The 23,785-nt window shown below is 41.7% G+C and overlaps 3 protein-coding genes across 8 annotated transcripts; 2 read left to right on the top strand and 1 right to left on the bottom strand.

The window, feature by feature from the left end:
- Positions 1 to 10: 10 nt before the first annotated feature.
- On the bottom strand, positions 11 to 7,322 carry si:dkey-9i23.16 (uncharacterized protein LOC571915 homolog). Its single transcript, XM_046326414.1, has 6 exons — positions 7,128 to 7,322; positions 3,294 to 3,375; positions 2,782 to 2,895; positions 973 to 1,029; positions 495 to 665; positions 11 to 334 (listed from the first exon to the last, which is right to left on the bottom strand). The coding sequence occupies exons 2-6, from the start codon at positions 3,372 to 3,374 to the stop codon at positions 209 to 211; spliced, it is 549 nt and encodes a 182-aa protein (XP_046182370.1). The 5' UTR covers position 3,375; positions 7,128 to 7,322; the 3' UTR covers positions 11 to 208.
- On the top strand, positions 7,235 to 17,096 carry tmem176 (transmembrane protein 176). 3 transcript variants are annotated; one of them, XM_046326411.1, is made up of 7 exons: positions 7,235 to 7,491; positions 7,619 to 7,805; positions 8,336 to 8,446; positions 8,662 to 8,718; positions 12,763 to 12,933; positions 15,621 to 15,737; positions 16,737 to 17,096. In XM_046326411.1, the coding sequence occupies exons 2-7, from the start codon at positions 7,680 to 7,682 to the stop codon at positions 16,794 to 16,796; spliced, it is 642 nt and encodes a 213-aa protein (XP_046182367.1). In that variant the 5' UTR covers positions 7,235 to 7,491; positions 7,619 to 7,679; the 3' UTR covers positions 16,797 to 17,096. The 3 variants fall into 3 exon arrangements, with proteins under 3 accessions (XP_046182367.1, XP_046182369.1, XP_046182366.1); XM_046326413.1 differs by having other exon boundaries at positions 7,658 to 7,805; XM_046326410.1 differs by having other exon boundaries at positions 7,272 to 7,491; positions 7,667 to 7,805.
- A 1,244-nt stretch (positions 17,097 to 18,340) lies between these two features.
- si:dkey-9i23.14 (L-asparaginase) lies at positions 18,341 to 23,512 on the top strand. Of its 4 annotated transcripts, none has more exons than XM_046327434.1 (7): positions 18,341 to 18,517; positions 18,941 to 19,077; positions 19,207 to 19,302; positions 19,396 to 19,556; positions 22,127 to 22,210; positions 22,387 to 22,549; positions 23,221 to 23,512. In XM_046327434.1, the coding sequence occupies exons 2-7, from the start codon at positions 18,943 to 18,945 to the stop codon at positions 23,371 to 23,373; spliced, it is 792 nt and encodes a 263-aa protein (XP_046183390.1). In that variant the 5' UTR covers positions 18,341 to 18,517; positions 18,941 to 18,942; the 3' UTR covers positions 23,374 to 23,512. The 4 variants fall into 4 exon arrangements, with proteins under 4 accessions (XP_046183390.1, XP_046183391.1, XP_046183388.1 ...); XM_046327435.1 differs by lacking the exon at positions 18,341 to 18,517 and adding an exon at positions 18,584 to 18,638; XM_046327436.1 differs by lacking the exon at positions 18,341 to 18,517 and adding an exon at positions 18,621 to 18,734.
- The last annotated feature ends 273 nt before the right edge of the window (positions 23,513 to 23,785 follow it).

Here is a 23,785-nt window from a genome sequence, read left to right on the forward strand (position 1 = left end):
GAAGTCCACAGAGGTTATACAAATTATTTTATTAGGTTTATCAAAAAATGGTAAGCCTGTAAAGCTAGAAAGGAATAAACAAACCCATGAAAAACATGAACTTGAACAAGTTAAAGGAAATGTGGTCACTGATAAAAATATGATAAAACAGATTAATATTTTTCTAAAATAGGTTTTTCAACTAGCATCAATTGGTTAATCAGTTTGACTAATTGATCATTCGGCACAGTCCCACTCGGAGTCCCTTGAGTGCGGACCAAGAGAGGAGAGAGTGGAGGATAAGAGCCCCCAGGTCATAAACGATGAGTAGGACTGTGACACTCCTGAAGAACCCCTGGGACAGAGAAAAAGACAAGGAAGGATAAACAACAACACATAAAAAACACAGTGCCACACACAATACAGGGAACTAAAATAGCATAGCGGCAAACAAGACAAACTGTCCACAGACACACCCACACTCATCAACCACCCACCCACAAATCAGTCCTTACCTCCAGGTACTCTCCTGGGCACTTTTGTGCAGCCCCTGCATACAGGTCGATGCTTGGCAGAGTGCAGGGTCCAGCAGTGCCCTGGACGGAGTGTAGGGAGACGCTGTACATACACAGAGCCAGTAGGCCCGCCAACAGGCTGGCCACGTTAGTGTAGGCACAGCCTGTCAGCTGGGGAGAAAGACACAACATGGAAGATAAAGTAAGTAGAGACAGGAAAATCTCCTGGCCCCAAAGATGAAACTGTTCCTAAGAGAAAAAAGGAATTGGACCTAAATGTTGCTATATAATGGATGTATCTTCTCATGCACGTAATAGGGTATACACATTGCACAGTAGCCCATGGGCAACATGTTCAGCCCAATATGTGGACTACTGTACAGGTAGACCCAGGTGGACATTTGAATAATGGAATCGATTACACCCGTTTAGAGCAGTGTATATTCCAATGCAACACGTGACTGTTGTAATGTCTTACTAGCTGCCTGCTGGGAGACTTCTCACAGGCGAAGGCGAACGACCCTGCAGTCACAAACTTTAAAAGAAAGTAGAAACAATATCTGTTGTTTCAATTGCTACAGATGTGAAAAAAGAAAACTAAACCCTCCAATGATGCACACAATATAACATATAGCCTATGCATATAAACAGAAGCCAGAGGAAGCTTGGCACCTTAATTGGGGAGGACGGGTTCATGGTAATGGCTGGAGCAGAATTGGTAGAATGGTATCAAATATATCAAACACATGGTCACCCTTCAATGTTGTGATGCAAAAATAACCACGACTCTGTGAAACATAAGATATTACAGTTTTTAACGTCCCGTTAGTAGGATAGTCTTGATCGTATATCATCCATTTTGTTTTCCAATGATTGCACGTTGGCAAATAGAACAGATGGTAGTGGGGGTTTACTCACTCGCCTACGAATTCGCAGATGGCAGCCCGACCTCCGCCCCCTTTTTCTCTGTCTTTTCTTCACGCAAATGACGGGGATTTGGGCTCATTCCCGAGGAAGCAGTATATCCTTTGCATTGGACTCGTTAAAGAAAAAATCTTTGCCCAGTTTGAGGTGAGTAATCGCTGTTCTGATGTCCAGAAGTTATTTTCGGTCATAAGAGACGGTAGCAGCAACATTATGTACAAAATAAGTTAAAATATAAGTTATAAGCAATGTGCAAAAACAAACAAAATAGCACAGTTGGTTAGGAGCCCGTAAAACAGCAACCCTCCGGCGCCATTCAAAGCTGTCATCAAGGAAAAGGGTGGCTACTTTTAAGAATCTCAAATATAAAATATATTTGGATTTGTTTGACACTTTTTTGGTTACTGCATGATTCCCTATGTGTTATTTTATAGTTTCGTCATTGTGTCACTTCTAATCCAAAGTGCTGGAGTACAGAGCCAAAACAACAACAAAAATATGTCACCACCCCAATACTTTTGGAGCTCACTGTATTGCCTAGTTAAATAAAGGTTAAATTTTAAAAAATGTAAAAAATAAAACCACAATTGACACATCAATCCCTTCGCTTCAATTTAAGCTATTATATAAATACTTGCTACAAAATGAATGCTCAATACAGTATATGGGGCATTGAACAGTCAGCCTTGTTCATATTCTGCCACGAGGAAACAGAATCAATAGAATATATTTTCTGGTCCAGGAATGGTTGTTATGTCATAATATCAGGGTTCAGATGGAACTACAAAATGTATTGTTATGGGATCTGAAAAAAAACGATCAGTCACTGGGAAATATCATTATACTCTTGAGTAAAGTATTTATTTTTAGGGCAATATCGGTAGAAATGTAACAAATAGATAGGTTCAGGACCCTCGTAAGACCCTCATAGTCAAATGGAGGGATGTAATTGCAAAAGAAAATAGCAAAATGGCATTTTACTGAGAAAGATGGGTTCATCTGTGGATATCGGAGGGTTGGAGTGAAGATCAGAATAAATGGTGGATTGGCCGCTGTGGGTGAAAATCCAGCACTTGAACAAATGTGGAATATGTGTATCATTTTTCAACGACAGGTACTGTAAATGTGAGTGAAATAGCTTTAAGTAGCAGTAGAACTATTGTTGTCCACTAGTTTACTCCAATTAGAGTAGAGATGGTATGGCAAGGGGGAAAAAGTATAGAGAAAAATAAAACATGGTTTCCATGGGTTTGATGCCATTCCATTTGCTCCGTTCCAGACATTATTATGAACCGTCTTCCCCTCAGCAGCCTCCTGTGACAGAAACAAAGTTATTCATGGCTTTATCAAATTAGGATCTTACCAGGAAGCCAATAAATAAAGGGAGCATAAGTTGTAGTTTGGGTAAGCCAATGTCCATGTAGTACAGAGGCACAGCCAACAGCACCTGGAATAGACCCAGCAGTATCGACACCACCTGGTGGAGAAGAGAGAGAACTGCATCTAAAGGAACTGTGACGATGATTACATAACTCAGCTCTGTGGTCCGATTCTAGCCTTCTCCCAGTTCCATTCATTCTTGCTCATGAGAAATGACTAGTGCAAAAAGTATGATGAGGACAATCGGCCCTTCTAGACCTTGCTTTCACCAGTCCAATGCGTTTAAGTCCATAATGTGAGCAAGTGCATACTCCGTGGAGTTAGTGTCTGCCTGATGCATGATAACAAGAAAGATACATGAATTCCACTATTAAAAGACAATTGAATGGTACAACAAGGAGGGAGAGAGCAGTCTGGTAGATGCATTGACTATCTATATGTATGAGTGTTTAGTAATCATTCAATTCATGTCCATTACTCATTCAATTCTCTTACCGCTACAGCCTCTGGGTCAAACTTGATGAAGAGGCGATGTAGTTTAGGACCACCTGTTCCTGACTCAGTGGATGACATCATCCTGAATTAAAGGGTTTGGTCCATGAGAGAGGAGAGGAAAGAGAAAAGAGAGAGAGAAAAAAATGAAGGAGAGAAGAGAAAGAAGAGGAGACATGCTTATCAATCAGAATCAATCACAAAATGTAACCAATGCAAGGCCCAAAGAATTGTACATTGACTCTGTACCGGTACCCCGCCCTGTATATAGTCTCGCTATTGTTATTTTACTGTTTCTCTTTAATTACTTGTTACTGTTATTTCTTCTTATCTGTATTTCTTAAAACTGCATTGGTGGTTAGGGGCTCGTAAAGTAACAATTTCACTGTAAGGTCTACGACCTGTTGTATTTGGCACATGTGACTAATAACATTTGATTTGATTTGACAAACACAAAATGTAATCACAGGCACTGGAACGCAGATAAACGGTAGAATGCATGTTTGCAAATTTGGGTTCTCAAAGGTTTGATTGATGATTCACAGAGAGTTCTATGCTTCCAGCAGGATATTTGAACTTTGCTTAAATAAAGGGATACTTCGGGATTTTGGCAACGAGTACCTCTATATTGATTGATTTCATTTATTTGACAATTTGTCAAATCAATACATACATACGGGGCACTCTAGCTGGTGACGGGTCCACATACAATTTAAGAAAATCATCATGGATAACACAATAAAGCTTAACAGCCTATTTCCAACGTGGTCCTTCTGAAGAGGTAAAGGGGAAGTGGGAATACAACGAGGTTATGCAGCGATTGTAATGACTACAGACAATGACAGACACAATTGTAATGACTACAGACAATGACAGACACAATTGTTGTTTGTTTCACAACATCCGATAATTAATGACATTTCCGTTCCAAATAAACAACTATGGACAGGTACATCTTCCTACACACACACACACACACACACACACACACACACACACACACACACACACACACACACACACACACACACACACACACACACACACACACACACACACACACACACACACACACACACACACACACACACACACACACACACACACACACACACACACACAAGACAATCACAATATAATTAACAACACTTTTGAAACATGCTACTATTTAGCCATTTTTTCCAGTGAGAACTTGAAACTACCTATGGAGGTTATACATTTCCAATTCTTTGGAAGATTATTCCAAAGAATGGCAGCCGAGTATAAAAAATGTTTCGTTCCCCATACCACTATTACATCTAAAAGGAACAGTGTCAGTTTCACTCCTTCTCGTTGAATAGCTATGGTTATCCCTTACTAAGTTAAAGTAGTTACATAAGTATCTGGGGACCAGGCTGTGGACAGTCTGATGTACAAGACACAATTTTCTCTGAGCGACTCTCTCCTCCACGTTTAAGCCGCCGAAGGCTTTCAAAGAGGGAAGAGTCGAGATGCTGGAAAGTTTAAGAATCATCCTGACTCATTTTGTTCTGAGATGCCTGCAAGGTATTTTGCGATATCTTGGGGGCACTACTGTAACAGGAATAGCCTGCATAGTCGAAGTGTCACTGAACAAGAGCCCCTGCCAATGTCCCCATTGCATTCTTATCCAGATATTTGGAGGTTCTAGCCAGGAATCTAATTTTATGGTTCACTTCGGCTATAACATTTTGTGCCATGCTCTCTCCCCTTTTAGATCTAGCATACATCCAAGATACTTAACAGAGTATTTTGCCGCGACTACATGTCACCTACTTCCACCTTAAAATCTGGGGATTTCCTAAGTTTCACTTTGGACCCGAACAACATGGACTCTGTTTTTCCAAGGTGAAGTGACAGCTTATTGTCATATAGCCATTTACTGAGGGCTTTCTCAGCCACATTTTTTGTCTTTGTGCGAAACCAACAGTGCAGAATCATCTGCATGTAGGAAAAGGTCACAGGTACGGGTAGATTTCAGATCATTTATACGCAATAGAAATAAAAGTGGACCCAGTACACTCCCTTGGGCTACTCTGCAGTTCAAGATTTTGGGTTTAGACAGGGTCTCATCCACATCCACCATCTGTTTTCTTTCTTGCAGGTAAGAGCTGACTCATTTTACTGCTAAGTTGTTAAAGCCCATGGCTCTTAGTTTGATTAACAGAATCTCATGATTCACTGTATCGAACACCTTTTGGAGATCTAACATGACCATAACACAAAATGTCCCTCCGTCTACTTCCTTCCTTATGTCGTGAGTCAGATATAGTAGGCAGGTGTCAGTGGAATGGGATTTCATAAAGCCAGATTGGAGCTCATAGAATAGGTTATGTAAAGAAATATAACTGTCAATCTGCTTGAACATAATCTTTTCCATGACCTCCGAATAAAGCGCACATGATTGAGAGAGGCCGATAGTTTCCATGATCTAACTTATTCCCTTTTTTTAAATACAGGAATGACCCTTGCAAATTTTAGTCCACTGGGAAAACAGCCTAGTTCAATAGACAGATTCACAATGTGAGTTACACAGGGGGTGATAATTACCGCAGCATCCTATAGAAATATAGGATATAGCACAGTTGATTCAGACACCTTTTCAAATAAAAAATCATCTTCATGAATCCCCTGCTGTGAGTCAAACATCTGGACCTGACTCTCCCCATAGCAACCTTCCTCGAATGTCCAAGCTAAGATGATCTACTTCACCAGAGTCATTGCCAAAATCCCGAAGTATCCCTTTAAGCATGTGCATGTTTATGTTGAGCTGTAACTGCAAGAGGGGCGAGGTTCATTTGACCTAGCAAGGACTTGGATTGTGGTGATGAGTGGTGTGAATGACTGGATGAGAGAGAGAGAGAGAGAGAGAGAGAGAGAGAGAGAGAGAGAGAGAGAGAGAGAGAGAGAGAGAGAGAGAGAGAGAGAGACAGAGAGAGAGAAAAGAGAGAGGGAGGGAGGGAGGGAGGGAGAGGGAGGGAGGGAGGGAGAGGGAGGGAGGGAGAGGGAAAAGAAGGGAGGGAGGGAGGGAGGGAGGGAGTCCAAGAGAGAATAAGAGAAAAAGGGGGAGAGAGGCATGGGGGGGGGGGCTGAGAGAGAGAATGAAAACCACATGTCTGAGTTGGCCTAGTCCCTATTGGATATAGTGGAATGTTGCTGCTAGATGAAAAACAGATGTGCACAGTGGGCTTGGGGAGAGACGGGGGCGGGGGGAGGTGTATTACAATGAAATCAAGATATGGGGGCATGGGAACGTTTCATTTCCAGACCAGCTTCACCAAACATTATTCTAGAGCGTAGAACGCTGTTCAAACACAGACCTCACTGCATGCACTATGCACTCTACTGTATTCGATGTGGGGAAGGGTTTGCTGTTTTTAGGCCAAGCAAACGAAATAAGAGGAGGGGAGAGAGGGAAGAAAACAAAACAGGGGAAAGAGCAATGAACTACGGTACATTAACACGGTCCAGCCGACTGGTCTGAACTGTATTGACGCAACATGAAGTTCAAGGACAAGTGAATGTGAGGGGGGCTTGGGCAGAGCACCATGCACACATATCCACCATAATAGAAAGATAGTCTTCTTTTATTTATTTAATTAGCCTACATATTATTAAACCTTTATTTAAAGATTACAGGTCAGTTAAAAACAAATCTAGAACGCCTATTTACCATTCTTATTTCTCAACCATCTTGTTCTGTTGCCTACACATCAGGACTAAACTGCCATGTTCTCCCGATTCCCCCTGAAGATCAGCGCAACTTCATCCACCATTTACGTAAATTCATCAGATATATTTTTATTCAAACGGACTTACCTTGAGGAAAACGGCCACTGTTGTATGCACACGGTCCTTTATTTTGTTGCAAAATGAACGTGTAGGTCCAGGCTGTCACAAAAACTCGGATCAACTCGGAATGTTTATATTGACTATTGTATCACTGTCTACCAAGACGAGGGGGTGACAGTGGGCTAGGGGTGGAGGCTTCGCACCAGTGAAAGTAAGCTAATCCTACTCATGTTTCGTTCGTGCCAAGAACGGGCGGAGACACAAAAAGTTAAGGGAACGGACTCGGACTGGCTATGTTGCGAAATCAATTTTTCTAATTCGTGGATTCGGCAACAAGAAGTTGAGTTTGTGGAATTAGGCATACTAGTGATTTTGTATCTGAAAGGAAAAGGTAAGATGCGTCGATTATCCTAATAGGTATTTTGATTGTTTAACGGTACACCCTGGAGGTTTCACTATTGTTGTATAATGAATCATCATTTAAATAAAAGTGTTGGTAAAGTGAATCTCTTTAATAGCATAACAATTGAACACACGTTGCGCGTGTCCTTTTCCTGGACCCCCAGTGCCAAAGGACTGATGGCTGTGTCGGTCTCAAGGGACCTGTCAGTGAGCGTGACCACGGACATCAACTCGGATAAACTGACCGACAAACAGCAGGCTCTGCGCGAGAGCATCCAGAAAGGCGAGCCGAAGGCTTTGGGGGTGAGCGTCAGATGTCAAAGACTATTTTTACTTATATTTTTTGTATAGATGGAGATGCTACAATAGGGGGTGGTTATTATTGCATGTTGTGTTCAGCCCTGTGCATTTAGTGTCCGTTTTTTTTTTTTTTTTTCTCATTATGTTTGACTGATGCGTTTAAGAATGAAATATGTATTTTGTACATGACTCATTATATTTACTGTCTCTATAAAGATGTCAGACATTGATTTGTGGTGAACGCCTGGAACCTAATGTGTTTGTGTCAATAAGACAATCGTATTATAAAACCCTTTTTACATCAGCAGTTCCCACAAAGTGCATTTACTGTAAACTGGCCTGTGTGTGTGTGCTTGCATCTGTCTGTGTGTGTGTTTGTGTGTGATTGTGTGTGTTCTTTCTATCTATCTATCTATCTATCTATCTATCTATCTATCTATCTATCTATCTATCTATCTATCTATCTATCTATCTATCTATCTATCTATCTATCTATCTATCTATCTATCTATCTATCTATCTATCTGTGTCAGGTGTCCCAGATAATGATTGGGTTGATGGTGATGTCCTACTCCATCCCCCTCCTCTCCACTGAGTTCACAGAGGTCGTGACCTTTGGGGTGCCATGGTGGAGTGGCCTATCGGTAACCTAGTAACCTAACCATCACTCATACTCACTCTCTGTACTGAATAGTTACATAAGTTATTCTATCAAATTTGTTATTGTGATTACCAGTTTTTTTTAAAGTGTTGCCATTTAATTTCATTATTGTTTTATCAGCTAATGCACTAATTATTTTAATCATTGTTTATGATATTTTATTGACAATTGGGAGTTGTTTATATCTGCTGTGTCTAGTTCATAGCAGCAGGAGTCGTTGCCATAGTGATGGAGAAACACAGCAGTATGAAATCGGTGAGTATGAATACCACCACACGGACACTAGTGATCTCATAACCCGCAATCCCCATGGTTATATCCACGGGCCGTCCAGGTATAGGGCAATGATGTATATAAACTCTGGATTGCTAATTCTATGTATTGGCCAATGAGAGGCTTTGAAGCCACTGGTCGGCAATATTAGCACTCCCCAGAAAATCAGTCCTCCACAGAGAGACATAGTAATGGCGTCTTTTTGTAGGCACAAACTCCGCCATGGTTCATTGGACAAAGCCTATGGGGAAAATGAATGGTGTTTTTGTAGAGTTTTTTGTTTAAAACCTCTTAAGGGTTGCAGCCTTTTTTTTCCCCAATTTCCACCTAAAATGAAATCTAATTGCCTGTAGCTCAGGACCTGAAGCAAGTAGATGCATATTCTTGATACTTTTTGAATGTAAACACTTTGAAGTTTGTGGCAATATGAAATTAATGTAGGAGAATATAACACATTAGATCTGGTAAAAGATCATAGAAATAAAAAACAAGCGGTTTCTCAAAAAGAATTGTTGCATCATCTTTGAAATGCAAGAGAAAGGCCAAAGACAGTGAAGTATGATTCTAGGTGTCATATAGACGTTGTCCACAAGATGGCAACAGTTTGTGCGCAACGTTTCAGACTGATCCAGTGAATAATTACTTCACTACACAATATTTTGTATTCATTCTGTCAGGAGTTTGCCCAAATGTGCCAAATTTGTCAATTTTTAAATGTTCAAGTACATTCAACCTTTATTTAACTAAGCAAGTCAGTTAATAACAAATTCTTATTTTACAATGAAAGCGTACCACGGCCAAACCCTCCCTTAACCCGGATGACGCTGAGCCAATTGTGCCCCGCCCTATGGGACTCCCGATCACAGCCAGTGTGATACAGCCCGGGATCGAACCAGGGTCTGTAATGACGCCTCTAGCACTGAGATGCAGTGCCTTAGACCGCTGCACAACTCGGGAGCCTAACATTACCTTACATAACTATAGAGAACATACAAAAATCCTATGGCAATAAAACATTTAAGTTTACACACTGCCAGAAATGTCATACATGATGGATCATTAGCTTCCCAGCAGGTGTGGGGTGTGTCAAACCCAGTTCCTACATTTGAATATAAAAATGGATGTTATCAAACAAAACTATCAAACAAAACTTTTATTGGACCCTTAGGATGACAAATCAGATAAAGATTACTGAGTGTAAGTACATTATTTACCTTCAGAGGTGAATGTATCAAACCAGTTGCCATGATAAAAAGTGTTTTGTTGTTGTGCACTATCCTCAAACAATAGCATGGTATTTTTTCATTGTAATAGCTACTGTAAATTGGACACTGCGGTTAGATTAACAATAAGACATGTCTATGTCCTGGAAAGTTGGCTGTTGTTTAAAACGTGATTCTAGTCACATTATTGCATATTGAGCAACAACTGTCCCGATTTAGGGACACCGATCCCATAGAGGTTAAACGCCCAAAATAAGGTTTGTATTAAACACAGGCTTAGGAGATCTTATACGTTTAGTTCTATGAGATAATCTTCATCAGCTAACATCACCTTTTGTGAATTTTGAAGAATTTATGTAATTTAAAAAAGCACATTAAGCACTTCATAATAAAGGCTTCCTAATTCATAAAGGTCATGTTAACTGACTCCTATCATCTCATAGAACAAAACTTATAAGATCTCCTAAGCCTGTGTTAACCTCTGACCTTATTGTCGGTGTTCATTTTTCGCATAGGGATGGCTGAATGAATCAGCGGTAACTCATTTCCGGTTTTAGGGCTACAAGCTGGCGCGTTCTATAGGATTGAATGGAATTCGACATTATTGTATTTAAGTATTATTGTTGTTTTAGTGGAGACAGGAACATTAATACTTTCGAAAAATTATACTTTAAGGAAAATGTTTTTAGATATTGCTTTATTTGTATGTTTAGCTCATATCGTATCATTTAAAAGTATGCATTAAGGTGTCTGTAATTGTCAAGCATAGGTGTAATAGGTGGCAGGGAAGTCAGGCGCAGGAGAGTCAAATGGAGTGTAAATATGGAGTCTTTTAATAAAGTTCCACAAGTATGCTCCATAACAATAAATGTACAAACAAACAAAACATGGGTACGAGGACCCGACGCGCACCTATACAAACAATAACACTACACTGACAACAAATCAATCTCTGACAAAGACATAAGGGGAAACAGAGGGTTAAATACACAACAGGTAATGAATGGGATTGAAAACAGGTGTGTGGGAAGACAATACAAAACCAATGGAAAATGAAAAAAGGATCAATGATGGCTAGAAGACCGGTGACGTCGAACGCCGAGCACCGCCCGAACAAGGAGAGGCAACCGAAGTCGTGACAGTAATAGAATAAACATGGCAATAGCTTCCAAAATATATATATTTTTTACAATGGTGTTGTGGTGCCAAGATGGAGGCACGGTGGGTTCAAAACAGTGCCCCCTATCATCTAGTGTTTATATATACATCATTGGTTTAGGGTTATGAAATATTATGCAAATGCAGGGCGGGTAGGTGGCAGTTGGGTTGAATAAAGAGAAAATAATACATAAAAAAATCTATACATGTATCATTGTTGTGCAATTTATATCTAGGCCTATAGACTACATTTAGGGGTTTCTTTCATGTTTTTGGCATTAGTGAGAAAGCCTAAACTTTGGGGCCTAACTTTACGCGCGCCAAACAGCCTACACGCCAAACGCTTTTGAGAACACACATCGAACCATTGAGGCAAAAAGGACAATACTTGAGTTTAATTCAATAAGAAAAAGCTGCGAAATAGAGAGTTGAAAATACAGAGACGGGAGGGCCATAAAGGTAATGTTGGGAAAGATTTGGTGAAGTGGTAAAAGAGGATGATAACAGTGCATATATTATGTGTGAAGATTACGAATCGCTATACGACAGTCACAAGATGGGGACTTCAAATAGGCCTGTGACACGTCAAGGGAACTGTAGCCTACTGTTCAGGTGGGTTTAATTGAAACGGAAATCTGGTACACTAACCTCTCACATAGCCTTAATATTAACTCCTGCAGAATGAAGCATTTCTAGGGTAAAATTATACACCAAATGTACATTTTGACTCGGGAACAGGAGTAGAGAAATATGATTTATTTCAGAATCTTGAGAGAATGTGAATATGCACAGTCAGGGACCGACTGTAGAGCTGCGATCTATCAGCGTCATAAAAGCTGATAGTATTTTAACCACATAAATACGCATCCAAGCCAAACTCAAATCTTATCAGAAACATGTTGGGCCATTTTCACAGCTTTCAATTTCCTTACAACTGGTCAAACAGATTCTGGTGCGCAAGGGTTTATTTCGTTTTCTAGGAAACATATAATGACAGAAGGGAAGCTGCATGTATCCAATAATAGACAAGTTGACTCACAAATAGCCTAGCAAAATTATACGCAGAAACATATCTAAAAGAGGCACACAAAAAGTCCAGCACCCCCTGTCCAAAACATTCTGCCATCTCTGACTCTAGCCTACAGTGCATTTATTTATTTATTTGTGGGTCGGGTGCGAGCCTCAGATTTTCACTTTATCACAGATAGTCACACACACACACACACACACACACACACACACACACACACACACACACACACACACACACACACACACACACACGCACACACGCACACACGCACACACGCACACACACACTACATTCTAAAAATGTACACTATAATCAATGAGGTCTGGCCCCTGACTCCCACCCCTATCAATTCAATTCAGGGGATTTATTGGCATGGGAAACATGTGTTAACATTGCCAAAGCATTTGAGGTAGATAATATACAGAAGTGAAATAAACAAAAATTAACAGCAAACATGACACATACAGAAAACAATAAAGACATTACAAATGTCATATTACGTATATATACAGTGTTGTAACGATGTACACATCTCTTCCTCCTCCCTCCTCTCTCTCTCTCTCTCTCTCTCTCTCTCTCTCTCTCTCTTTCTCTCTCCCTCTGTCTCTCTAGCTGGGGGTGTGTATGGTGGTGACACTGGTGGCCATTTTGGTTTCTCTCCTGGCCCTCATCATCTACTTCATTGATCTCCACAACAACCCAGAGGCACCGTGTAACCACCCCCTGGTCCCCGCAACGCACAACAGGCAGGAGTATGAATGTAACCACCAGCACTATGCCACTGTTAGTACCTCTTTCATCATTGGTCTGTTTGTGTGTGTGTGTGTGTGTGTGTGTGTGTGTGTGTGTGTGTGTGTGTGTGTGTGTGTGTGTGTGTGTGTGTGTGTGTGTGTGTGTGTGTGTGTGTGTGTGTGTGTGTGTGTGTGTGTGTGTGTGTGTGTATCTGTGTCGCCAGTATCTAGTATCAGTCAAAAGTTTGGACACACCTACTCATTCAAGGGTTTTTCTTTATTTTTACTATTTTCTACATTGTAGAATAATAGTGAAGACATCAAAACTATGAAATCACACATATGGATTCATGTCGTAACCAAAAAAAGTGTTAAACAAATCAAAATATATTTGAGATTTTTCAAAGTAGCCACCCTTTTCCTTGTTGACAGCCTTGCACACTCTTGGCATTCTCTCAACCAACTTCATGAGGTAGTCACCTGGAATGCTTTTAAATTAACAGGTGAGCCTTGTTAAAAGTTAATTTGCAGAATTTATTTCCTTCTTAATGTGTTTGAGCCAATCAGTTGTGTTGTGATAAGGTAGGATTGGTATACAGAAGATAGCTCTATTTGGTAAAAGACCAATTCCATATTATGGCAAGAACAGCTCAAATAAGCAAAGAGAAACAACATTTCATCATTACTTTAAGACATGAAGGTCAGTCAATACAGAACATTTCTTCAAGTTCAGTTGCAAAAACCATCATGCGCTATGAAGAAATTGGCTCTCATGAGGACCGCCACAGGAAAGGAAGATTCAGAGTTACCTCTGCTGCAGAGGTAATAAAAAAAGAGACTTGTTTCAGTCAGGAAGTTAAAGCTTAAAGCTTGGTCGCAAATGGGTCTTGCAAATGGAAAGTGAACCCAAGCATACTTCCAAAGTTGTGGCAAAATGGCTTCTTGGAGTGGCCATCACAAAGCCCTGACCTCAATCCTATAGAACATTTGTGGGCAGAACTGAATAAGTGTGTGCGAGCAAGGAGGCCTACAAACCTGACTCAGTTACACCAGCTCTGTGAGGAAGAATGGGCTAAAATTCACCCAAACTTATTGTGGGAAGGTTGTGGAAGGCTACCCGAAACGTTTGACCCAAGTTAAACAATTTAAAGGCAATGATAGCTACCAAATACTAATTGAGTGTATGTAAACTTCTGACCCACTGGGAATGTGATTAAATAAATAAAAGCTGAAATAAATCATTCTCTCTAATATTATTCTGACATTTCACATTCTTAAAATAAAGTGGTGATCCTAACTGACCTAAGACAGGGAATTTTTACTTTGATTAAATGTCAGGAATTGTGGAAAACTGAATTTAAATGTATTTGTCTAAGGTGTATGTAAACTTCAGACTTCAACTGTATATACTGTATTCAATTCTATTCTACTGTATCTTAGTCTATGCCGCTCTGACATTGCTCATCCATATATTTATATATATATATTCTTAATTCCATTCCTTTACTTGAATTTGTGTGTATTGGATATATGTTGTGAAATTCTTAGATATTACTTGTTAGATATTACTGCACTGTTGTACTAGAAACACAAGCATTTCGCTACACCCGCAATAACATCTGCTAAACACATGTATGTGACCAATAATATATGATTTGATGTGATGGTCAAATTTTTGCAAAGAAAACACTATTAAAGAACATCAATAATAAGAAGAGACTTTCTTGGTCCAAGAAACAGGAGCAATGGACATTATACCGGTTGAAATCTGTCCTTTGGTCTGATGATTCCAAATTTGAGATTTTTGGTTCCAACCGCCTTGTCTTTGTGAGACGCAGAGTAGGTGAACAAATGATCTCCACATGTGTGGTTCCCACAGTGAAGCATGGAGGAGGAGGTGTGATGGTGCTTTGCGGGTGACACTGTCTGTGATTTATTTAGAATTCAAGGCACACTTACCCAGCATGGCTACCACAGCATTCTGCAGCGATATGCCATCTCATCTGGTTTGCGCTTAGTGGGACTATCATTTGTTTTTCAACAGGACAATGACCCAACAAACCTCCAGGCTGTGTAACGGCTATTTGACCAAGAAGGGGAGTGATGGAATGCTGCATCAGATGACCTGACCTCCACAATCACCTGACCTCAACCCAATTGAGATGGTTTGGGATGAGTTGGACTGCAGAGTGAAGAAAAGCAGCCAACATGTGCTCAGCATATGTGGGAACTCCTTCAAGACTGTTGGGAAAGCATTCCTCATGAAGCTGGTTGAGGGAATGCCAACAGTGTGCAAAGCTGTTATCAAGGCAAAAGGGTGGCTACTTTGGAGAATCTAGAATATAAAATATATTTTGATTTGTTTCACCCTTTTTCGGTTACTAGATAGATGATTCCATATGTGTTATTGCATAGTTTTGATCTCTTCACTATTATTCTACAATGTAGAAAATAGTAAAAAATAAAGAAAAACCCTGGAATGAGTAGGTGTGTCCAAACGTTTAGCTGGTACTGTATGTTGTTACCCCCATGTGTTTGTAATGCATCATGTCTATGACTCATTGAGAAATTATATTTAATCTGAAATGATAAATCTCTCATATTCAAATGATCTGTTTCGTCACAATGCAATGTTACAAACGATGTGTGTGTGACAAATGTTCTTACAAATGACTTGCTCTCAGTTTAAAATGTCTCTCTCTCTCTCTCTCTCTCTCTCTCTCTCTCTCTTTACCTCAGGTGTTCAGTTATGGAGTAAAGTCGTCCCTCCTTCTCTTCACCATCATCCAGATCACCATCTCCTCAACGCTCTCTTACATCCTGTACAAAAAGAGGAGGAGTTTCGGACCCTACTCAGTAAGACAGACAGGAAAATACATTAAAGGGGAACTTTAGTATTTGATTCAATTAACAGTTGTAGATTACAAGATTACCATGTACATTATATATTTAGTATTTATTAGGATCCCCATTCTGCAGCTACTCTTCCTGGGTTCCAAACAGGGTTTAAACAATTACATCACAGTAAAACACAACAGCCTACATCATAAATAAATATTACTCTATTATTGCAAATGTACAATATAAAGTCCACACTACCACAGCATTACAATGTGTATGTGTGTGTGTAGAGTACATGCAGATTACAGTGTCTCCTGGCCCATAGACTACTTTCCGGGTTAGGAACCATCGAACCATCTCGGCCGTCATTGTAAATAAGAATTTGTTAGTAACTGACTTGCCTAGTTAAATACAGGTTGAATAAAATAAAATGCAAAAAATGGTAAAATACTTCCCCTTTAATATTTAGTTGATCACTGTAATATTCGTTATTATCTGGGGTATTATTGCTGAATTACCATGATCATATTCATCACAGGATGTGGTGGGAATAGATATTTACATTTTATAACTTGGATTTATTTGCGGGTATGTTCAGTCTAAATGTTATTATTATATGTCTCTTGTTTATGATCACAACATATGCTTGCCATATTGAAAACAAGAGTGCTGGCAATGAGGAATAATATTTCAAGACAGAATCCAAACAAAATGAAAGGGGGATAAAAACAACGGCTATTTTCGCAGAGAGATTTTTACCGTACAAATAAAATATTTACAAGATTGTGTAAATACACAGAGGATGCCACAGGGCAATAGAGTAGTGGCAATAGAGTAGTGGCAATAGAGTAGTGACAATAGAGTAGTGACAATAGAGTAGTGGCAATAGAGTAGTGACAATAGAGTAGTGCCGTGGAAATTACCGCCAGGGACACCTGAAGTCAATGTAAAATGTTCCTTCACATTAGTTCATCTATTTTTCTACTCTCCTTTTTCTTTCTTTCTCTCTTCCAGTCTCTCAATCAGGATGTTCCCTCGACTCCCATACTGGTCACTGCCCCCGACTTCAACTGACCAATAACAGCTGCAGAAAGACTTTAACTGACCAATCACATCTACAGACAGATTTCCACCAATTCCCCTGTTATGATACTGATGATTTGTCCGCCACTAATGGTTTGTTTAAGTTTCTACCATTGTGGCTTTATGTTATGTCTTTGAATGTGTAACGTGAAGCTGTGGAATTGATTTGGATGTGATTCCATAGTATGCAGTGTTTTACTACCATGCAGTGTTAAATAATGTTTTCATTGTCCCTAAATTCCTCATTTGTTTTGTATATTATCACCTAAATAAAATCATTTGTATCAAAAATACTGTTCTTCAAAATGCATTTGTAAAATGACCTCCATCTCTTCTGATATTAAGTCCCGTTCGTCTTCTCTCCGGATAGTCAGGACAAAGTGTTCTCTCTCTAGAACACAAGTAAGCCTTGTCCGAGCCAGAACGGCCCATAGGGGCTGGAGCCTATCGCCAGTTTCTGCAGCGTGATGTACAAGTACACCTCATGGACAGGACGCTAGAATGACAGAACAACATGAAGAAGGTTTAGTCAGCAATGTCATCAAAAATGTCCTCTTAAGATTCTCCAGGAAGTGTTTCTGTAACTAGGTTATGGATGTGCTCTGGGAGCCAGATGGAACCTCCAGTGAATGGATGGAACTGAATGGAACCATTTGGAACAGTTGACTTCATTTTGGTTGGCTCCCATGTACAGTACACTTCCTAGTATAGTTCAAATCAAAGCCTTTTCTCCCATTCTAGGCACTAGGCCAGAGAGATTCCACTCTTGTCTCTATCCATTCGAAACACACACACACACACACACACACACACACACACACACACACACACACACACACACACACACACACACACACACACACACACACACACACACACACACACACACACACACACACACACACACACAATGTGACTGGGCCGTCCAGCTGCCGACCTCCTGACCTCCCTCATCTCTTCCTGTTCTGTTCCCTCACAGTCTCTCCTTTCAGAGACATGGAATGTGGCCCAAATGGCACCCTATTCCCTATATAGTGCACTGCTGGTCAAAAGTAGTGCACTGTATAGGGTATAGGGTGCCATTTGGGAGGGGGGCAGGGTTACAGGGTAGTGGAGTGGCTGAGCAGTTCACTGCTTTGATGGAGTCTGACTCCAGATTATTCAAAAAACTCATTGTTTTGTTTCTCTCTGGCGCCCTCTTCCATTCCATCCCACACTCTCCCTCCCACACACAATCCACCCCTCTCTTTTTCCATCCACCCTTCCTCACCTCCTTTTTTTCTATATCCTTCTTTCTCGCTCTTTACATTTACTTATTCACTGCATTATTACATTTGTTTTTTATTTAAGAGGGACAAATATTAAAAACTCTTTATGAATAAATATACATGATTATTTTCTCTCCCTCCCTCTTTTTCCCTCTCTGAACATCTATCTCCCTGGTATCAGAAGGGAATACGTCTTTATTTGTAATTTGAGTAGCCTAGTTACATATCTCTGTTCTTTCTGCCAAGGAATTTTCAGTACACGGAAGACCTCTGTCCAACGGCCACAAATATCCCATTGCTTTCACTGACAATTGACAGCAACAGGGTGAACTTTTGTTTTCTTGCCTAAACAACCCAAGATCTTTACAAATAGTGAATTGAATCTACTGTATCTGGTCGAAGAACAAGTGTATGCACATTTGTCATTTTGCGCCACCAAAAGAGGTTTGTAATTTAGATCAATATATGGCTTTGCTACCACCTAGTGGACATGACCAGTTGTAAAACAAAAGCAACAAAATAACCTGGCCATTCATCGCGCGCGCGCCCTCCAACGGTTGTGTTGGTTTGTTGACAAGCTCTAATATCTTGATGAGCAAACTAGTTTGCTTACATGAACTAACTGATAAATGTTTGTAAAGTAACGTGATACTATAGAAAGGTAGTAAGCTACTTTGGTTAGTTCACCACTTCAATGTGCAGGAGAGAGAAGATAGCTAAGTGCTGCAATTAGCTAGCTACCTGAACTTGATGTGCTAGCTAGCTACTAGTAACGTTAGCAGAGTAGCTAGATAGTTCGGTAGCTTTGATATTTGATCCATTCTGTGTTTATCTATCGTAACACACACCACATGCTCTTTGTCACAGCTATGGAGAAAACCCAAGCTAGGGATCTCAGCCTAAAACCGATCGTGATTGCAGGCCCTGTGATCAGGGACAAGAAGTTTCTGCAATGGCTGGGCAAGGTCCTAGAGCTCAGCTGGCTGCGGAACAAGGACATAGAGGCAAGGCCATATGAGTTCACCAATAATTTGGATAGACCCATTTGTCCATTTATCAGTGATGTTACCCCTGACTTGCACACCTACTCCATGATGATAAATACCTGGTTCAACTCTTTGTGTTTCCTTCAGGAGCGCAAGGGACTGTTGGGAGAGTTGCTTCCCTCCTTCGCTAACGGAGCTGTCGAGAGCAACGACTTCCTCTCCCTCCAGGAGATCCTAGAAAATGTCTGCAGTAGTGTGTGTGTGTGTTTTCTTTATTTGGGTACAGTTTCTTCTCTCTCACACACGCACTTGTCTTGCACATATACCCCCCCCCAGATGGATGTGAACTGTGGGGACTATGACGGCACCAAACCACTGCTGAAGGCCTGTGAGATCGGTAACCTGGACATGGTCAAGTACCTGCTGGCCAAAGGAGCCTCGCAGCATTTGAAAGACCGCTTCGGAAACACACCCCTACGCCTGGCCATTATCAACAGGTAGCCCACTAACCCTGCTCTGTCAAATCAAATTTTATTTGTCACATACACATGGTTAGCAGATGTTAATGCGAGTGTAGCGAAATGCTTGTGCTTCTAGTTCCGACAATGCAGTAATAACCAACAAGTAATCTAACTAACAATTCCAAAACTACTGTCTTATACACAGTGTAAGGAGATAAAGAATATGTACATAAGGATATATGAATGAGTGATGGTACAGAGAAGCATAGGCAAGATACAGTAGATGGTATTGAGTACAGTATATACATATGAGATGAGTATGTAAACAAAGTGGCATAGTTAAAGTGGCTAGTGATACATGTATTACATAAGGATGCAGTCGATGATATAGAGTACAGTATATACGTATGCATATGAGATGAATAATGTAGGGTAAGTAACATTATATAAGGTAGCATTGTTTAAAGTGGCTAGTGATATATTTACATCATTTCCCATCAATTCCCATTATTAAAGTGGCTGGAGTTGAGTCAGTGTCAGTGTGTTGGCAGCAGCCACTCAATGTTAGTGGTGGCTGTTTAACAGTCTGATGGCCTTGAGATAGAAGCTGTTTTTCAGTCTCTCGGTCCCAGCTTTGATGCACCTGTACTGACCTCGCCTTCTGGATGATAGCGGGGTGAACAGGCAGTGGCTCGGGTGGTTGATGTCCTTGATGATCTTTATGGCCTTCCTGTAACATCGGGTGGTGTAGGTGTCCTGGAGGGCAGGTAGTTTGCCCCCGGTGATGCGTTGTGCAGACCTCACTACCCTCTGGAGAGCCTTATGGTTGAGGGCGGAGCAGTTGCCGTACCAGGCGGTGATAGTTTGTGAGTGCTTTTGGTGACAAGCTGAATTTCTTCAGCCTCCTGAGGTTGAAGAGGCGCTGCTGCGCCTTCTTCACGATGCTGTCTGTGTGAGTGGACCAATTCAGTTTGTCTGTGATGTGTATGCCGAGGAACTTAAAACTTGCTACCCTCTCCACTACTGATCCATCGATGTGGATAGGGGGGTGTTCCCTCTGCTGTTTCCTGAAGTCCACAATCATCTCCTTAGTTTTGTTGACGTTGAGTGTGAGGTTATTTTCCTGACACCACACTCCGAGGGCCCTCACCTCCTCCCTGTAGGCTGTCTCGACGTTGTTGGTAATCAAGCCTACCATTGTTGTGTCGTCCGCAAACTTGATGATTGAGTTGGAGGCGTGCGTGGCCACGCAGTCGTGGGTGAACAGGGAGTACAGGAGAGGGCTCAGAACGCACCCTTGTGGGGCCCCAGTGTTGAGGATCAGCGGGGAGGAGATGTTGTTGCCTACCCTCACCACCTGGGGGCGGCCCGTCAGGAAGTCCAGTACCCAGTTGCACAGGGCGGGGTCGAGACCCAGGGTCTCGAGCTTGATGACGAGCTTGGAGGGTACTGTGGTGTTGAATGCCGAGCTGTAGTCGATGAACAGCATTCTCACATAGGTATTCCTCTTGTCCAGATGGGTTAGGGCAGTGTGCAGTGTGGTTGAGATTGCATCGTCTGTGGACCTATTTGGGCGGTAAGCAAATTGGAGTGGGTCTAGGGTGTCCGGTAGGGTGGAGGTGATATGGTCCTTGACTAGTCTCTCAGAGCACTTCATGATGACGGAAGTGAGTGCTACGGGGCGGTAGTCGTTTAGCTCAGTTACCTTAGCTTTCTTGGGAACAGGAACAATGGTGGCCCTCTTGAAGCATGTGGGAACAGCAGACTGGTATAGGGATTGATTGGATATGTAATAATAATAATAATATAATAATATATGCCATTTAGCAGACGCTTTTATCCAAAGCGACTTACAGTCATGTGTGCATACATTCTACGTATGGGTGGTCCCGGGGATCGAACCCACTACCCTGGCATTACAAGCGCCATGCTCTACCAACTGAGCTACAGAACCGTAAACACACCGGCCAGCTGGTCTGCGCATGCTCTGAGGGCGCGGCTGGGGATGCCGTCTGGGCCTGCAGCCTTGCGAGGGTTAACACGTTTAAATGTCTTACTCACCTCGGGTGCAGTGAAGGAGAGACCGCATGTTTTCGTTGCAGGCCGTGTCAGTGGCACTGTATTGTCCTCAAAGCGGGCAAAAAAGTTATTTAGTCTGCCTGGGAGCAAGACATCCTAGTCCGTGACTGGGCTGGACTTCTTCCTGTAGTCCGTGATTGACTGTAGACCCTGCCACATGCCTCTTGTGTCTGAGCCGCTGAATTGAGATTCTACTTTGTCTCTGTACTGACGCTTAGCTAGTTTGATAGCCTTGCGGAGGGAATAGCTACACTGTTTGTATTCGGTCATGTTACCAGACACCTTGCCCTGATTAAAAGCAGTGATTCGCGCTTTCAGTTTCACGCGAATGCTGCCATCAATCCACGGTTTCTGGTTAGGGAATGTTTTAATCGTTGCTATGGGAACGACATCTTCAACGCACGTTGCTTTGTCAAAGCGTCGTTGTAAGTAGCCTACCTGGAATAAGTCTAGAAGTGGACTAATAAAGCAACATTGAAAGCACACACACTAAAGCCAGATAATGGTGGCTCACATTTGAATGTCAGGCATTATGACGTCATCAAGTTCCTGAGGATGAGAGAGGCTTCACTGGCTATGCCCGCAGTGAGGATCGGCGTGGAGCTGCTGCAGTGAGTAACTCCTTATTCATTAACATGAACCATTTTGAGTCTTGCTTTCATTATTCAAAAATAAGATGCCACTCTTGTTATAGAAATATTGACCCACGTCTCTCTCTCCCCCTCCTCCCATTTCCCTCCCACCCCCACCCCCTCCCTCCCTCTCCCACCCCCTCCCTTCCTCTCAGAACGGTGGCCAAGAAAGACTACCAGCTGCTTCATGCCTGGGCGCTGTCTGGAGTGGACATGGACTCTAAGGACTACAATGGACGCACGGCCATGCACCTGGCTGTCAAAATGAGGGACACAGTCATGGTCCGCAGGCTGCTGGAGTATGGGGCAACCCCGCTGGTAAGAACTAGGGTCATATTCATTAGTGAAAAATGTAGCAAAACTCTGAGCAACTGAAAAAAACGAAAAACAAGCATTTCTTATTGGACAAGTTCAGATAGCCCCTCCCAGTTCCTCAACATTTCGACCCGTTTTCTTCCATTTCGTGCCTAGTGAATACAGCCCCTGATCTACCAAATGGGTTAGACGGAAGGGGAAGTGTGAGGTATAAGAAGCCGTGGGGGCAGTATGGGGCCACCCTCTGGTAAGAACCAGGGTCATGTTCACTCACTAGGCATTAAACGGAAGCAAACAGGCTGAAACAGGGAGGTACTATCTCAACTTGTCCTTTAAGAAACACGTTTTCCGTTGTACAATGTTTTGAAAGGTTTTGCTACAGTGCGACCCTGCTCATCTCAGGGTGGAGTAGGAGAGGTAAAAGAGGTAGTAGTTTAATCTTCACCATAGTAGCAACTGGGCTGTTATGCCACCTAAGTGTTTTTACTCTACAGTTAGAGTTTCAGCAGCATCCTCAACATACCACCACTACATCTGACAATTGAAATTAATGTCCTTTTTCCAAATTCACCTTTGAAGTCCGATCCACTCCCCCACCTTACCTCACCTCTCTTCTCGTGTCCTTCCCTCTCCTGCCCTTCCTCCTCTCTTTCCTCTCCTCCCCTCCCACCCAGGAGATAGATATTTGGGGCCAGACTCCGGTGGACGAGGCCCGTAAAGGCAACATGTTGAGGATCATGCTGGCGTTCCACCCCCTCTTCACTGAGCAGCTCACCACCAAGCTGGCCTACCTGACCTGCAAGGCCCAAGCCCAGAGGAATAAGTAATGGAAGAAGACCCCGAAATGTGTCCCAAAGGGCACTCTATTGCCTATGTAGTGCACTACTTTTGACCAGGGCCATAGGGAATAAAATAAACACCGGGGACCATGATAAGACTTTAATAAATCAACTTTAATTTTACTTATTTTCATCAGACTTTTATTTGAGCTATTTTGTGTATGATATATAGGCCTAGTACTACTACATATTTTTAATTGGTCGAGCAAATAGACAACAACAGGAGATGAGGGTATGAACATAAAGGTTGGTATAAAATAAAATACATTTGGGGCCGTCAACTGCCAAACGTTGTCGAACGTTGCAGATAGAAATGACATGACCAGAGGTAATGTGAATCCTTATTACATTTACATTTAAGTCATTTAGCAGACGCTCTTATCCAGAGCGACTTACAAAT

Source organism: Oncorhynchus gorbuscha, linkage group LG24, assembly GCF_021184085.1.
Source record: "Oncorhynchus gorbuscha isolate QuinsamMale2020 ecotype Even-year linkage group LG24, OgorEven_v1.0, whole genome shotgun sequence".
NCBI lineage: Eukaryota > Metazoa > Chordata > Actinopteri > Salmoniformes > Salmonidae > Oncorhynchus > Oncorhynchus gorbuscha.